Source organism: Solanum dulcamara, chromosome 2, assembly GCF_947179165.1.
Source record: "Solanum dulcamara chromosome 2, daSolDulc1.2, whole genome shotgun sequence".
In the NCBI taxonomy this organism is placed as follows: domain Eukaryota; kingdom Viridiplantae; phylum Streptophyta; class Magnoliopsida; order Solanales; family Solanaceae; genus Solanum; species Solanum dulcamara.
The window spans coordinates 22,296,190-22,314,334 of record NC_077238.1 but is presented as its reverse complement, the minus strand read 5'-3'; the positions used below and the strand labels follow the sequence as shown (position 1 = coordinate 22,314,334).

The following is an 18,145-nucleotide window of genomic DNA, read 5'->3' as shown; positions in this document are numbered from 1 at the left end:
AAATTTAATTTATTTTTGGCATATAAAAGAGTTTTAAATATTGACTCAAGAAATCAACAAGGAGGTCTTTAAGCACAAAATACTATCTATTGATATATCGAATCCTATCAATTGTTTTTATTTTAGTCTATTTGCTTATAATATAATGCTATATTTAATGGATATGATGTTATTCTTGCACTTTTGCTAACTGGGACATAAAAAAATCTCTTTTTTTATTTGTATTTAATTTTACATATCATAACAACAACATTAAAATGTGAGATTAAAATAATATGATATACTAAATTTTTAATGTGTGTAAATCATGTTTTTATGCATCGTTAGCATTGGTGCATTATGATGTTTTATGATCTTTGAATCAAATAGTTATCCTTTGGTAAAAAATAAAATAATTTTTTTGTTCAGTGAATGTACTTGATGCTCAATTAGGAGTTGAATACTTATAGCAAAAATTAATTGTACTCTACATTAAGACTTTAGTAGTAATGATAACAAATATAATGCAAAATTTAGCAAATTAAATTATATTTGATTTGATATCTTTTTCATGAAACTTTGTTACGATCCGATTTCGCAGGTCATGATGACACCTACTATAATCCACCAATAGGTAAGCCGAATTCATAGTCCAGAGCCAAAGATAACGGGCTATCAAGCAGAAGATAGCCAGAAAAAGCAAGCGAGCAAAACAAGTGACAAGAAAAAGGAAATAATAGAAATTAAAGAACCTTTCCCAAGACCTGGCATCAGTCAGTAGTCGAGTTTCTAATCAAAATAACAGTAGAATGCTTTTTAAAATACAACAAAAAGTATAGACTATCTTCGAAAGAAAAATAAAAACTAGTTCTAGTCAAAAGTAGAGGGAAATCGGGAACTTCGAACACTAGGAGCTCACCCAATCTCCGAATCAAAGTTGCTCCGCAAAAGTCCAAATCAACGGCGATAACCCGTATTGTGATCTTCAGGGGGGCAGAAGTGTAGTATGAATACCAAACGAATGGTACTCAATAGGCATAGGCCGACTGAGCTCTACAGATAAAGCAAGTATAGATAACATATAACGAGGTAAATATAGCACAAGTAGACAAATAGGATCTAACACAAGGTAAAACAGGAAATGAGAGTAAAGAGCTAGGATATATAAAGAAAGGAAACAGAGTCAAAGAACACACCTGTAAACGCAAGCCACAACGTATTTACAATAAGAAGGCACTATAAGAGTCAACTAATCAAGAATGAAATACTTACTACCCCCACTAATCACATAGTCACCTAAGGACTAATCCAACTGAACCTAGCAGAAAGCATCAACAACAAATCCAAACTAAGACACACTGTAGACCAACTACAAACACAACAATAGATAAGTACAAGTATAATCAAATAATATCCGACCGGACACCCATACCCGCAGAAGGAACATACAATGACAAATATACCCCCGACCCCCATAAAATTGGGGGACCAAATAAAAAACAAGTATATTGGTGATAGGTGATGCTAATGAGTGCTAATCTATAGTAAAAATGAGTAACATCATCGATGGCTCTCAGAGATCATCAGTAATAAGTATATCAACCAATCCCGAGCCTCAGCCTGTAAGGTGGGACCCATATAGCTCCTTCATCTAGTTCAGTGGTGCACTGGCTAGAGGATCCCCTAGGAGAAGTGGAAAGTCTGTATACACTGCCTAGGCCCGAACCAGGTCTTATACATAACATATAGCATCCTCATAGTTGTATCGGAGAGTGAGTAGCCAAGCCGATATAGAAAAGGGCGATGACGCACCGGATAGTCAAGTATAGGCTAAAGGCATCTCAGATGCAGCCAAAGTAAAAAAAGGGCGACGACGCATTGGATATCGATAAAAACTGAATATATTCTCAATGCCTCTGAAACTGTCAGTACAAAAAGGAGTATGTCATCGATGCCTCATAAATCTCAAAACCACTGTCCAAACAATCCAAGTGGTACGACTCCCGTTATAAATCAGTTTTAAAAATAGTAAAAACGTGAGAAACCCTTCTAAAACAATAGTAAAGCTCCATGAATAAACCAGGATTGTACCACAAAATACGTGAAAATGTTCAAATAATTCAAGCATGTCATCTCTAGCATCCAAACAAGACACACACAATTTGAAAAGTAACATCGATTCATACCATACTATCAAGGCAAAGGAACTAACCTGGGATCCAATCATTCCTTGAATACAACCTCGGGCACAACAATAAATAATAGGCATAAAGGCATCACGAGCCTACTACTAAATATAAAGCGAAGTAATCGGAAAATGACTCAAAACCAGATAGGGGGACAAAATATATCTAATATCGATGCCTTACCCTAAAATATGCAATCTCAACCCCCAACGAGCACAACTAAGCCAAACATACAGATACGACAAGCCATAGAGGTTTCAGGCACTAGCATAAAGGTACACCATTCATAATAAGCTCTATCAAAAGCTACACCTAGCTATAAGGGCGATATATCACAAGATAAAGCATCTAAGGCTCAAACCTAGCCTAAGGCCATCCATATAAACTCTAACAAGGATAATAAGGCTAAGGCTATACCACAAATGAGGCACATCACCTAAACTAAGGATTTCATGAAAATATTCTAGTCTAAGTCTCAAGCGGAAACCAAGAAAATGGAATAAGATGAGGAGAACTCTAATCTTGGAAAATACCAACCTAAATCATTTACAATATATACTAAACAATAAAGCCCACTCAAAGTGAGAGACCGTAGACTACCTCAAAGCTAATCATGCGCGCTCTGAATCCACCAAATTAAAGCTTTCCACCTCCGAATCACCTCTAAATGCCGCCACACTAACAAAATATTGATTACCTCATCAATATAAATGTTTTGATACCAAAATTGCATTTTTCAATGACGGACCCAAAATCGGGTCAAAATAGGATTGTGGACCCGCACCGAGAATCTCAAAATCGACTACGTACAAAGGTTCATTTAGGCTTAATGAACTTGTGTTAAAAAATACAACACAATTTGATGCTCCAAACGAAGGAAAATAACCTATGCAACAATTCACCATTAAAGCATAAATCAAGAGCCATGGCAGCCTACTCCGGGCAAAATTTACCTCAAAATAATGATCCCCGCACTTCTCCAAACACTATGCCGTGAACCCACACCAATTTCAAACCCAACACCATTGGAATTACCAAAAATGGAGGTGTATAACTCTCAAATCGCGAGTTGAAAATGTCCAAGTGAGTTGAGTTCACGTCAGTCAACTAAGTATCGTAAGTAAATTGCTCCCGGTTGTTCAATCATTTGATAACCAGAGTCAGTAAAATGGCCTCCGCAAATGCATAGAAGCGGATCGCAAAAGCAAAGGGTCCAATCTTAGAGTTTCGCGAATGCGAAGCCAAGCCTGCGAATAAGGCCAATGGCTAGCGAACACGGAGGGCATTTCTTGCCTACACCAGTTGATGCACATCAATTGGTTGTTGCCCAACTTGGAATCTCCGACGGGGTGCTCGGGATTCATTTGGAACTCCGTGCACGCAAATGAAATATGCTACCCCACTAAATTTGACATTCCAAACTCAAAGACACTGTCAAAATTTCCATCTGAGGTCATCTCGACCAAAAGTAGGTTCCACACTTAAGCGTCATTTTAAGCCAAAATTCATAAGGAGGCTTTGAATGAGACCGAAAGCCTCGGGAACCACACGTAAGGTCATTCTAGACCAAACTCGATATTTCAGAGCTTACCGTACTAATGGAATTTCAATATGAGCACATTTACAAAGAATATTGACCAAAATCAAACATAGGCTAAAGCTTAAAGACTAGAATGCCTAATGGCTCAAACTCACACCAAAAGCCTTAAAACTTGAGCTGAACATGCTATTCTTTTATTGAGTTGTTGATTGTTAGCCCACTTGAGTGTCTTCTTAAATTTATCTAAGTCTTATGCTTGTGATTGAATAAGTGATCTGACCAAGTAGTTCGGTTGGGGCCAATAATGATCTCTGAGTGCCGGCCACACCTAGGGTACCCTATCTAGATATGACACATACCCTATCCCTCATGCTTTCTACTGTTCCTTCTTTTACACAGTTCCCATACTATAATACTTGATAAAGCCTGGCAATATGCTTGCATGCCTTGCCTCACATCTGCTTCCCACATGATCATAATAGCTTCCCTTAGGTTTAGATTTAGGATATTCATCCTTGCAAAAGAAGAAAAATAGTATAACCATGTATTGTTTGCAACTTCTGAGTATCAAACACATGTGAGGGTGTCTCTTATGCTGGTGTGGAGTAGCACCAACACCTTGATGGACTTGAAATTCCTCATCTCCTAATTCTGCAATTCACTGGTACTTTGAATTTTCATAACCTCCACATGAAAAAGGCCATCTTGAAAGGCAACTCTTTCATCCAAATCTCTTTTAATATTTTATTAGGTTGATCTTTATGTCTAATAGTATCATACTGATCTTTCCATGAACTTTTCATTAGCTTCTAGCATCCATCTTGATGTATTGTTCTCTTCCCTTTCCCTATGAGGTCTAATTTTCCCGATGTAATGACCCTCAAGGTCATTTTTGGAATTTTTGTAAAATGACCATTTTACCCCTCCCTTTAGATGCTCCGAGTCATTTCTAATTGTTACCGGGTGTTGATTTTTAGAAAATCCTATGAAAAGTTAAGTCCTTGGAAATTTTGAGTTTCATAAGCTTTAAGTGTTAAAAAGTGGTATTTGGGGTCAATTAGAGCTACGGGTCTCAGAATGGAATTCTGTCAATTCCAGCAGCTCCGAAATGTCGAAATAGGCTTAGGAGACTTTACAGAATCAGTTTTGGAGCTGTAACGAAGATTTGAGGCCTTGAGTTGAGAATTTGAAGAACTTTAAGGCAAGGTTTGACTTTGGTCAACTTTTGGAGTTTCGATACTCGGAATGAAATTCCGACAACTCCGTTGGATTCAGGAGATGGTTTTTGGTCTAGAAGAAGTGTTGGTTGAATTTTTAGAGGTCCCGAGTCCATTTTGGTATTTTAAAGGTCTAAGTTAGTTTAGTTGCGACTTTTTGAGTTTTGGGCTAACGAAATCTCGAATTCAAATTCTGATGGTTCCATCAGCTCCGGAATGACCAAATTAGGCTAGTAACACTGTTGGAATAACTATCGAGTAAATCGATACGAGTTTGGGGCCATTTGGCGCTTTTGACTTTGAAACTTAGCCTATAGTTGACTTTGGTCAACATTCTTGGAAAACACGCTCGAATAAAAATTCTGACAGCGCGGTTAGTTCCGGAATGTCAATTTTGGTCAGGAACGACCTTTCGTTTGCTTCCCGAGGCTCCCGAGCTAATATCGAGACCCGTTGTGGAAAATGACTTTTGGGTGTGGGGCCCACTTTTTATTAAAATGATCTCGTATGGAAATTCTGAATGCGCCATTGAGTCCGGAATGTCGAATTTAGTGGGGTAGCATATTTGGTTTATTTTTATCGGATTCCGAACGAATCCCGAGCACCCCGTCGGAGATTTTGGAATTTTCTAAAATCACTTATTGCAGCAAAAAGCTGATGCAGAAGCAAAAAAACGTTTTTGGGTTTTTCTCCAACTTTAAAACCCTTTATCTTGAGTTATATAGCTCCAAATTGGGTGATTCAAAAGGCAAACTTGTGAGATTTTTCGTGGAGAACGCATTGGGGAGCTTGGAAACTGCTTTGGAGCATTCGATTCAGGTAAAAATCGTGATATTATTTGCAGCAGTGTCCATTTCCGGAATGGATTTTTGAAGAACTTTGACAAGTTATTTCTTGACCAATATAAATCCGATTTGGGTGATTCCAGAGGCTATATTGCGTGGAAATTTAAGGAGAACATCGTGGAAGTTTCAGAATCTGTTTTTGGCACGTCGTTCGAGGTAATAAATTGATTTTTAGCTGCAGATTTAGTGATTTTCGGAATGAAATTTTATTGAATTTTGAAAGAGTGTATCTTGGTCAATATAACTCCGTTTTGAGTGATTCTTGAGGCTAGATTGTGGGGTTTTTCGCAAGGATCATCATAGTGCAATTTGTTTGGGTTGAAAGAGTCTCGTATTTCCAGAATTTACTGATTTTGATGCTGCCATTTTTGGTCCTTTAGTCCGAATTTATGAGTTTTGGTGGTTTGATCGTCTTGCGTAATTTTCCACCCCGAATTGTATTATAAATCTGATTTTTGAGCTTGGGGTGACGTTTAGAACCTGTTTTGGGGGTCAAATCCGGAATTTCGTATGTGGGTCCCACAATTCCCATTTTCGACCCAAAAATTGGTCCATTTCCAAAAATTATGAAATTAGTGTCTAAACGACCGTATCGACGTTGTGGTTCTATTTTTGACAGTTTGGCAGCGTTCCGAGGTCGTTCGAAAGGGAAAAGCTCCAGCACAGTGATTTAAAGCTCGCGTGTTTAGCCTACAGGTAGGCTACGGTTTACCTTTCTTTAGATTGAGTTGGAATGTGTGAAAGCATGTTGAAATAGTTGGGATTTTGGTTGGGTAGTTTAATTGTACATCTCAGGTGTTAGAAATCATGTTTTAGGCTTGTTATCGGGTTTTTCGGGTATTTAGAAGCAGATGTATCTTGTCGTTATTTGTTAGTATTATAAGGAGAATTGAATGAGCATGTTGTTGATACTGTGGAGTATGTTGGCCTTAGTATAGGTGTTAGAAATCATGCTTTAGGCTTGTTATCAGGTTTTTCAGGTATTTAGAAGCATGTGTATTTTATCGTTATTTGTTAGTATTATAAGAAGAGTTGAATGAGCATGTTGTTGATACTGTGGAGTATGTTGGCCTTAGTATAGGATGTAAACTTGCTTTATATGCCCGGCGTCGCTCCGGTGGACTTAGATCCCTGTAGAATGGTGTAGCGGGCTAGTGCCTAGTAGTTGGCCTTAGCTAGGCGATACCCTTGCTCTTAATAACACTCCCACCCATAACTCGGTATAGTCATAACTTTTGAGATGCATTGGCAATACTAGAATTCGTGATCGTTTGGCTTCGGCTCCGGTTTAAGTTTTGGCGGCATATCAGTTGACTCATTGGGGAGGAAATTCTCGGTACTGTTGTTGATTAGTTGGAAAGGATATATTCGAAACCATGGGATAAATTATCTATGAGCATCCGGGTACCCAGTTCCGGCCTCTATTCTGGATTATCTATGAGCATCCGGGTACCCAGTCCCGGCCTCCGTTCTGAATTATCGGGGAGCATCCGGGTACCCAGTCCCGGCCTCCGTTCTGAATTATCGGGGAGCATCCGGGTACTCAGTCCCGGCCTCTGCCGACTTGCTAGTATGACGAGCATCCGGGTATCTAGTCCTGGCCTCGATCATACCGATGTATTACGGCGAGCATCCGGGTATACAGTCCCGGCCTCGACCGCACCGATGTATTACGGCGAGCATACGGGTATCCAGTCCCGCACTTATGTATTATGGCAAGCATCCGGGTACCTAGTCCCGGCCTTGGCCACTTTGAATATTCGGGCGAGCATCTGGGTCCCAGTCCCGGCCTCGACCCCTAAGTCACCCCTAGATCGATTGACTCTTGGAGATTCTGGGTTTTGAAAATGATACAGTACTTTGGTTCCTGACATCGCATATTCTTGGTTCCTAGCCTTGGTAGTTGTAGCTATTCTGTGTACTCGGCGAACTTATGGGGGTTCGTTCGGGTTTTTATTTAACTTGCGTACGAGTGTCCCGGCTGGGCTTATGGGGGCCCAGTTGGGTATAGTTAGCTGTAGCTCTCGTAGATAGTACTCTTTTCACTTTAGATGCTTATGTTGATTCCTATTTAGGCTTATTCCTCTTTTTCATATTGTTTTCACTTTTTCTGCTCAATCGGCCTATGATGCCTACTGGGTACCTGTTGTCTTGGTACTCATACTACACTCTGCATCTACTTTCGTGATGCAGGACTGAGCACCAGCTACTGTCACGAATAGATCGATCTTGTTGCAGTCAGATTCAGAGACTAGGGTGATAACTTGGCGTTTTTAGATCATTCTTGTCTCCTTCAGCATGGATGGCCCGTCTTTTGCCTTCTGAGACTAGCCAGTTGTTTTATATCTTTTTGGTCCACTTTCGGGACTTGTACTCATATTTTATTTTGTAGCAGCTCTGTACTTGTGACTTCCAGGTTCTGGGAGGGATCTTTAGTTGTTTAAAACATGTTTTGGTTTACTTCCGCTTATTCATTCTGTTTACTTTTATAATTCAATGCTCTTATATAGTTTTAGCCTTCAAACACATTACTTGAAGTTCCGGGTTGACGGGTTGGCTTACCTACTAGAGGGTTATAGTAGGTGCCATCATGACCTGATGAAAAGTGGGTCGTGACACCCGACAATGTAATTTTCTACTTCATTTGGAAATATCTTATTGATTTCCTGAATATTCCACTCCCCTTGTCTCATACGTTCTTCAATTATTGGAATGTATAATCCCATTCATAGCTTTTTTTCATTGATTGAATACAAATCTCCTATTCTAGTCCAGTTATCATACCAAAGATGGATGATACCTCTTTTGGTTTGCCACTAAATTTTGTGCTCAATATGATTCTGACTTGTAACATTTTTTCCACACTTGTGATCCATTGTACCCCACTTTTCATACTACCACATTATGATTTTCTTTATTGCAATATCTATTAACTTGAATTTACTCCACACAGCTGATTATGTTCTGAAGTTCCACCATAGCTTGTAGAATAGAGCCATTGATACATCTTGTAATAGTTGAAAACCTAGTACTCATTCTTCTTTCCAGCTAAAGGCGATACTATCTACAACTACTGAAAGAAGTTCAAATAATGTCTCATCGGTTATTCCCTCTCTAGGGAATGCTTATTCAAACTATTTATGGGAATTTGAGATTTTTTTTCTTTATCTCTTTTTTCTTAAGTCTATTTATGAGCAGAAGGAAAGTAAAGGTAGAGGGTCCAAAGGAGAGAGGAGATCTCTGCTCTTATCGTTAATTAGATATGCCTCTAGATCTAAATGTATACCCTAGACCAAGAGGTGTGATTCCCCGAGTAGCTCTTTATACTATGGGATTGTATAATTTTCTTGACCTTTCGATTGAGAGTATTCAGTGGTGGGCCAACCTTAAGATAGGAGGTGATGGAAAAAGGGTAAGCCGATGGTAAGCATAAGTTATTCCACCTTGTCCAGTGCCTGGCTTTTTCTCCTATACAGTTGCTCCAAAAAGGTTGAGTCATCATCCTTTGAATTGTATTTATGACATTCATGAGAGGGTTCATTACTAATAGACAATCGATAGGAATGCTCCGTCGGAGATGTTTAATTAACACTGCTCTTTTCTTATAAGACAAAAGTTTCCCTTTCCATGCATGTAGGCTAGTACTAACCCCGTGTATCATTTGCTGGTAATATGTCATTTAAATTATATAAAACATAAGACACCTCAGATATGTAATGGAAAACTCCTTTCTCAAAATATTAGTGGATACCTCTTCTACTATTACTTCCCCTTGCGACACATTTTATGAGGATAAACTACACTCTTCTTCTTGTTGGTTTTTTGACCTGACACCTACTCATACTTCTCTAATAGCCCATTCACCAGCTACATTACTCCTTTATCAGTTTTGTATAGTATCTACAAAGGTCAGATGATCAATTTTGGGCACCCTTAGGAATTCCAACATCTTTAATTCATTCTTATGCAATAAGGCATTCAAGGCTCTAGACATCACTTCTGTAGACAAAATAAATAGAGTTATTTATGTTGATCATTGTATAATGATATATTATTCTATTAACAATTATGTTAATATTATTACATGGCATGTGAGATTGGGTCACATAGGGTGAAAGCAAATAAATAGGTTTGCAAAGAAAGGACATTTAGGTTCTTTTACCAAAATTTATATGCCAACATGTAAAAACTATCTTGCCGAAAAGATTACACCTAATTCATTTAAGAAGGCTAAAAGAGCCAAGTTCCAACTGGAATTAATCCATTCTTATATATGTGGTCCAATGAATATGAGGACAATGTCTGGTACTTTATATTTCAATACATTGATTGACGATTTTACTCGTTTTGGTTATGTCTATTTGATTTCTCATAAGCTTGAAGCATTTGAATAATTTAAAAGATACATGAGTGAAGTTGAAAATCAATTAGATAAAAGTATAAAGACTTTAAGAACCGATAAAGGTTATGAATATTTATCAAAAGAGTTTGAAGAATTATGTACTAGAAAATCATTATCATATAGTTAACTATTCCTTATACATCTCAACAGAATGGTGTAACTGGAAAAAAAATATAACACTATTGGGCATGACAAGGTCCATATTGCCACATGCAAATTTACGTATCTTCTTCTGGGAGATGCGTTCTTGACTACAACCTATATATTGAATAAATTGCTTTCTAAATCAGTATCTTCCACTTCTGAACTATGGACTAGTTAAAAATCAAACCTTAATAATCTACGACCTCAAAATTGTGGTGCATATATATAAGATCATTTTAGTTAGTTTAGTAAATGAATTGGGGTGTACTAACACATTTAAACATCATATTTTAGCATAGTTATGAGTATAATCTTGTGAATATCCTTTTGTTTATTGATGATATATTGTGATAAGCTAATAGAAATGATTAGGTTGACTTCATGCAAAAAACATATAGCGAGAAAAGACCCATATGATGGATTTAATTCCAAAGCGAAGTGATCCAAATTAAAATTAAGAAAAAATAGATCTAGGAAGGGCCATGAGATGAGCCTCGCACCACACCTATCTGTGAACTAAACTTCAGAGACTCAATAAAAGGAGGCCAAATGTGAGAAGGGCCCCGCACTATGAGGCAGTGCCTCTAGGCCGCCATATCCTTATCCCTTAGACTAGGTTTGACCCCGTCAATGCAAAGTCCAACATATATATATGGGTATGTGTGTGTGTCTTTTGATAATATTTTTAAGGGGAACAAATTTATATTAGGCCTTATAATTATAAAACAAAATTCATTATTCTTATTTTTTAGGATTTACTTTATAGTTTTAGATGGTTATTGTGGAACGGACAAGATTTGCTTGCAAGAACTGTTTTAATCATAGGTTTCTCTTATTCTCCTTTAAATTCATAATTTCTAGTAGTTTAATTAATTATAAATATTTTCTTACACTAGTTATGAGTAGCTAAATTCATAACTAAGGTTATGAAGCTTAGGTTAAGAATGATGATGTTGAATGCTATACAATAACATATCCGTTCATAAAGGATGATCATTGGGTATTAAATTCTTTTCCTACTTAATGATTTATTTAAAGATGACTGATAATCATTAATAAAGAAAATCACTCATTTTCTGACATGCTTGACCATAAAGGTACAAATTAGAAAAAAGGTTCATTAATAGAAATTTGGTGCTACCAACTACTAGGGGTGTACATGGATCGGGTTGGTTCGAATTTTTTACAAACCAAACTAATTCATTTGTGTCGGGTTATAAAATCTATAGACCAAAACAAACTAATAAAAGTTGGGTTTTTCGATATCAATTTTTCTCGGGTTTTTTGGATTTTTTCCGGTTTTTTTGAGTTTCTCGTATTTTTCATAATATCTAATAAAACGCACAGAGCAGTGCTTCTTAAAAAGAGTTCTAGTACAAAATATCAACATAAAAGATTGAGGCAGAACATTGTTTGAAGTTTTAACTTTATAATATAACTTTATAAGATGGACTTTTTTTGTATATTATTTAGATGAGCTGCTCAAGTCCAAATTTAAATGTAACAAAGAAAACAAAATTATAAAAAAAATTTAAAAAATATTTATAAATTATATTTTAATAAATATTTTTATGTATAACATAATTTAAAAGTAGTATATCTATAATCGGGTCGGTTTGGGTTCGGTTTGACTTTTTTTTAGTTAAAATCAAACCAACCCTATAATGGTCGGGTTGTTTTTCAAACATCAAACCAAGTCAAACCAAACCACTAGTCGGGTTTTTTTACCAGTTTGATTCGGTTTGTCGGTTTGGTGCGGTTTATCGATTTGCCCTGTACAACCCTACCAACTACCATCTAATAACTTAAGACCATGAGCAGATAGTTAACTTGAGACTTTTAATGGATGAAAAAATTAATTTGACACCCAAGTGTCTGTGAAGGACTTGAGGTGATATTCTCTTAACTGGGGTGAGAGGCTTTAAGAGACATACATATCCGTTAGTTTTGCACAATGAACACAGTTGAGTGGATGGAAAGTAAGGCTTTTATTGGAGTTTCGATATCTAAGAACTGTAATCCTAATTCATCTTCTTTATTGATAAAAGCCAAGTAGTTAAAGTAGTTATTAGATCATAATTATAAATTCTCAATTCTCTCATAATAGTTACTTTCTTAAATTTCAATAGAAAATATAAGCAAGCTCTAGTATTCTCTCTGTGGGATTCAACCTCAACCTAATTGGGTTACTATATTTTTCATTGACCACTTTGACCCCATAAAAAGTATAGTTTTAGCGACATTAGTAAAGTGGGTGTAAAAGGAAAAAATATAGCTTTACAAGATAATCAGATGTGTTCATTGGTGAATCGGGGGAAGGAAGAACTGCTGAAATTGAATCACAAGATTTCACATTTCTAGAATATTATTTTCAAAAAAGGGTGAAATAAAAGAAAGTGGATATCCTTACGAAATGTTGAATTTGTATGATCAGAAAGTGTCATTAGACATACTTGATAATTAAATAAATCAAGAATTATTTTCTGATCCAAGATGAAGTTTTGAATTCCAAATTCCTATGGAGAAATCTGAACTTCAATTTCGTAAAAGTAACAAAAAAGTGTACCTAAATGATCTTATGAGATTGATGCTAATGCCTTTTTTGTATCTCTCACAAAATAGAGTAAACCTAATTTTGTGATAGAGACTTTAATGATCCTTAAAAAAGATGAACATTTAAAAGTGATGAATTTCTTTAGAGTCAATGAAAATCAACAAAGTCTAGGCTTTAGTTGACCTTTCTCTGAGACATAGAACTATTTTAAAAAATTGGATTCTCAAACTTAAATGCAAATAATATGGGTCAATAGAAAGTTATAAGGCACGATGGGGGGGGGGATATTTTATTCAAGAAGATAAAATAGATTATGAGTAAATGTTTTCACCAGTTGGTGAAGTTTACTTTAGTTTTGGTTATTTTTTCACATTTGGATCTAGAATTAAATCAAATGGATGTGCACACCACTTTTTTTAATGGAGAACTAAACAAAAATCCACATGGAATAACCTACAGATTTCGTTGTTAAAGGTCAAAAAAATAAAGTTTGTAAATTAAAAAAATCTATTTATGACCTCAAACTAATCCTCAAGGAATGGTAATTGAGATTTCACAAGGAGGTAATTTCATTTGATTTCACTATGATTGATGAAGACTATTACATCTATGTTAAGAAGTTCAATGAAAATTTGTAATTCTTATTCTTTGTGAGGATGATATTTTATTAGTCAAAAATAATTTGGAGTATGTAAAAACTATCAAGTCATGAATTTCAAAGTCATTTGATTTGAAGTAGAAGGGTGCAACAGACTGTACTTTGGGTCCTAAGATCTAAGAGATCGCTTCAAGAAATTTTAGAGTTTATCTCAAGAAACATATATAAGAAAATGTTGGAGAACTTTTGAATGAATAGTTGAAAATCATTCATACTCCTATAGCAAGAGGTGAAAATTTAAGCCTTAAAATTGTTCATAGACTAAAAAGCAAGAGGAAAACATGTCTCGGGTTTTATTTTCTAGTGTTGCCAAGAGTTTGATGTACACTATGATGTATACTCACTCAAAATTTAATATGTCGTAGGTCTAGTTAGCAGGTGTCAATCAAATCCTAGAGAAGATCATTGGAAAACAGTGAAGATCCAGAAATGATAGTCGTGCTATCCCTTCATGTTTGTGGTTTTCAGTATTTTTCGATATCTGAAGGGAACTATAGATTATTCACTATGCTAAAGTAAATCTGTCTACTCTTGATAGGTTATACGAATGTTGCCACAACCCAAGCTAGTTCCTAGATGTGACATGTCGCTTAGGATACCGAGAGACCCCAAACAAGCCTTTTAGCATAGCATACATAAACTAAGTAAGAAATATCGAAAGAAAATAATAAATATGGAAGATAAATCTTAACATAGCAATCTCTGTAGAAGAGAAAACTCAAAACATAATATCTGAATAGATGGAACTATATGACCATAGTCTAACAATGTCTCTACTAACTTCGACGGTGGAATAGGACATGCCCTAGCTCACCCAAAATAAGATACTAAATGTCATGAAAGAAAGAACAAAACTCATAAGGGTTGTGTTCTCAAAACATGAGGACTCACTAACAATTTACTCAAGAGCAACCTTAAACTAGCCACGTTCAGGATCATGAGAGTCTCATCATACATTATGAGATAATATAAACAAAAATATGCATTATTACATGGAATGCACTAAGTATATGAGAAAATATATAAGGTAAACGTGATGGCATGATGATCAAAAAAATGTGATGCAAGACCAAGAATCCTTTAAAAACATGAGAGTAAAATCATAAGTTATAAATCGTGAGATAAGGTCCAAACAACATTCAAAAGACATAACAAAAGCTTATAAGAAACGTACTTCATTTTGTGGGATATTAAACTTAACAGGCATTTTAGACCATATGAGCTATAACATGGAATTTGATTTAACTCCCACAATGAAAAGAAAGAGGCTACTTGCCAAGGTAGACTCCGTATCATAATCATCATCATGTACTATATGTAGATCCACTAGATAGGCAAATTAAGACAAACCTATGGGGGCATGTAGTTTAGGACTAGGGGTTTCTACTAGAAACTCCCTTACCAAGTCTACACCACATAGTCCTCTCGGTGCTAAGTTAATCCCAATGAAATAAGTAAATTTTTTATCATTCATATCATTAAGAAAGGCAATAATGAATACCAATCCACATCATAAAATATATAATAAGAATAGATCCTTAAAAATCATGGTCATAACATAATTCATCTAGCCACATACTTTTCTAAGCATCTAATCATAATTCCTTCATATTGGGAGAAAACCTTTCACAATTAATTCATTCATACTTGAAAACATTTTGAAACATAATTCATAGGTATTCATAAATTATTTGTAAATCCTTCATAAAATTCATGTTCGTAAATCATAGCTTCTCATTGAAAATCATAGACATAATGCATGAGTCCACGTGAAATAAATTTAAAATCATCTATTAATGTGCATTCATATATAATCAAGTGAAATAATATCAATTGAATCAATAAAGAAAAGATCAATGAAGATTTGACATGAAACCCTCTTGAATTGAGTGAAATTAAATTAGGAGAATTGAGTTCTTTTGGGATCCAATGGATGAAAGGGATCCATTGATGAATTCCCACATACCTCATCTATAAAAGAACAAAAATCAATTGAGATTGAAGGTTGAAACCTTGAAAATCCTTGAAACCCTAGCTCTTTCTTGGGGAAAAAGACTTGCGAGAAAACCTTGAATCCTTAAGTGATTTTGAGAGAATGAAGGGAATGAGGTAATTTTAAAGGATTTGGGCAGTTATAGGACGTTCAAAATATTCCAAAATGACATACGTTTTGAGTAGAAAGAATGGAAAATACCCCTCACTAAAAACTGCTGAAGTGACCCGATGGTCCATAGAAATTGTTACGGTCCGTCCAATGGACTAGTAGAAATATAGCTCCAAAAGCCAGGGCTACTGGAAATTACACCTTTGACCCAACGACTGGTATCTACGGGTCGTAGGTCATTGTACGAGCTGTAAAGTGGGTTCGTAGAAACCAAGGTCAAAAATCAACCCACTTCCTATGACCCATGTCCTACGGGTCGTAGAAACTCTTACAGATCATAGAACCCTTTATAGAACTTAGGTACCAAAAATAATAGCTACTGGAAATTGCACATTGGACTTATGAACCAAGTCTACGGGTCGTAGAAAGTTACATGAATTGTCAAAGGGATTTGTGGAATCATTCGAACACCTAAGCCTTAGAAGTCACTCTACAGTTTGTTTCTACGGATTGTAGGACTTCCTACAGTCGGTAGGAATCCCTCGTAGGATGATCCCAAACTTAGACAAATTTCCAATTCTTTAGTGCCCTTCCTACGAGGCCTTCTTGCAGTCTATAGGACTTTCTAATATATGTAGGTAACCTCGTGGAAATAGCAATTGATTCACTTTTTCTGTAACATTTCTTTCGCTTGGCTTTCCAACTTCTGAGGTCTAACAATATCTCCCCCTTGGGAACATTCGTCCTCGAATGGGACTGAAGCTAGCATGAATAGAGTAGGGGAAGAGATATAACAATCCAACATGAATGCCATAACACATAAAAATACATAAACCAAGGAGAAATAAACCCCTACCTAAACCGTGACTTTAAAACTCATTTCATAAACATGCATCCATACGAAAACATGGTAGTGACTAAAACGTATGAATTCAAAAGAGTGAATGTGAAGGAACTTAACTCCTCAAGTTTTAACAGAGGGAAAAAGATGATGATAACGAGATATAATATCGGATTTGGACTATTATGTGGTAGCCTCAACTAGTTAGTCCCTCTAACGAAGCTTCACTGATGCAACTTCTTTATTTATCAATTTTCGAATTTCACGGTTTAAAATTTCAACCAGATCCTCTTCATAAGATAGGTTCTATTTCACACCAATGCTTTCTAATGGAACAATAGAGGTAGGATCACTAACACACTTCTTCAACAATAAAACATGAAACCTCACATGCACTAATGTTAATTCGGAAGGCAAATCCAACTCATAAGCTACTTTGTTATAGCGCCTCCAAATCTGATATAAGCTTATATAAGGGGAACTAAGATTCCATTTCTTGTCAAAATGAATCAAACCCTTCATAAGTGGCGTCTTCAAGTATGACCAATCATCAACCTCAAATTCAAGCTCTCTTTTCCTTACATTTGGATAAGACTTCTGTCGGCTTTGGAAAATCTTCAACCTCTCTCTAATAAGTTGAACTTTATCCATAGCTTCACACACCAACTCGAGCTCTATCAAAATAGCCTCACCAACCTCGAACCACCTGATAGGAGGCATATACCTTCTACCATATAAGGCCTCAAAAGGAGCCATTTTAATACTCGAATGACAACTGTTGTTATAGACAAACTCAATCAGTGGCAAGTGATTATCCTAATTACCTTTGAAGTCAATCACACAATCCCTCAACATATCCTCCAAAGTCTAAATAGTACTCTCGACTTGACCATTAGTCTGAGGGTGAAAAGTTGTACTAAGCTTAATTTGAGTACCAAGACACTTTGGAATGACCTCCAAAATAGAGAACTAAACTGAGTACCTTGGTATGTAATGATTGACAACGGAACCCCATGAAGCTTAACTAACTCTCGAATGTAAAGTCTAGAATAATCCTCGAGTGAATAAGAAGTATTAACGAGAAAAAATGCACTGACTTAATCATTCGATCAACAACAACCCAAATCAAATCATGTTGCCTATGAGTAGGAGGCAAACCAATAATAAAGTCCATTTTCAAGTCTTCCCACTTCCATGTAGGAATCTCAATGTCTTGAGCTAAACCTTTCAGGTTTTGATGCTCAACTTTCACTTGTTGATAATTCGGACACTTAGCCACAAACTCTGTAATATCTTTGTTTATGCAATTCAACCAATAGACTTTCTCAAATCACGATACATATATGTAGATCCCAAATGACTAGAATACCACAAACTATGTGCTTCTAAGAATATTAATTCCTTCAAGTCATCAACATTGGGAACATATAATTGACCTTGATATCTAAGAACACCATCTCCCCCTTGGGAGAAAGCTTCATTGGCGTTTTTGATAACCGCTTTCTTTAACTTAGCAAAAACTAAATCATTATATTGCTTGGCCTTCACATCTGATACAAGTTGGGGTGTTCATGGTTCGGTTTGGGTCGGTTATTGATTAAAACCATAACCAAACCAATTTAATCGGTTATTAAATGTCTAAAACCATAACCAAACCAAGTAAAATAATAACCAC

General features: G+C 36.1%; 1 protein-coding gene across 1 annotated transcript; it reads right to left on the bottom strand.

Moving 5' to 3' along the window:
* Window positions 1-16,776: 16,776 nt before the first annotated feature.
* Window positions 16,777-17,226, bottom strand: LOC129870754 (uncharacterized). Its single transcript, XM_055945618.1, has one exon. The coding sequence runs from the start codon at window positions 17,224-17,226 to the stop codon at window positions 16,777-16,779; it is 450 nt and encodes a 149-aa protein (XP_055801593.1).
* Window positions 17,227-18,145: the final 919 nt, after the last annotated feature.

What these genes read in the sequence shown, in the direction of transcription:
- LOC129870754 (XM_055945618.1), bottom strand. Translation starts at nt 17,226, where the DNA reads ATGGCTCCTTTTGAGGCCTTATATGGTAGAAGGTATATGCCTCCTATC.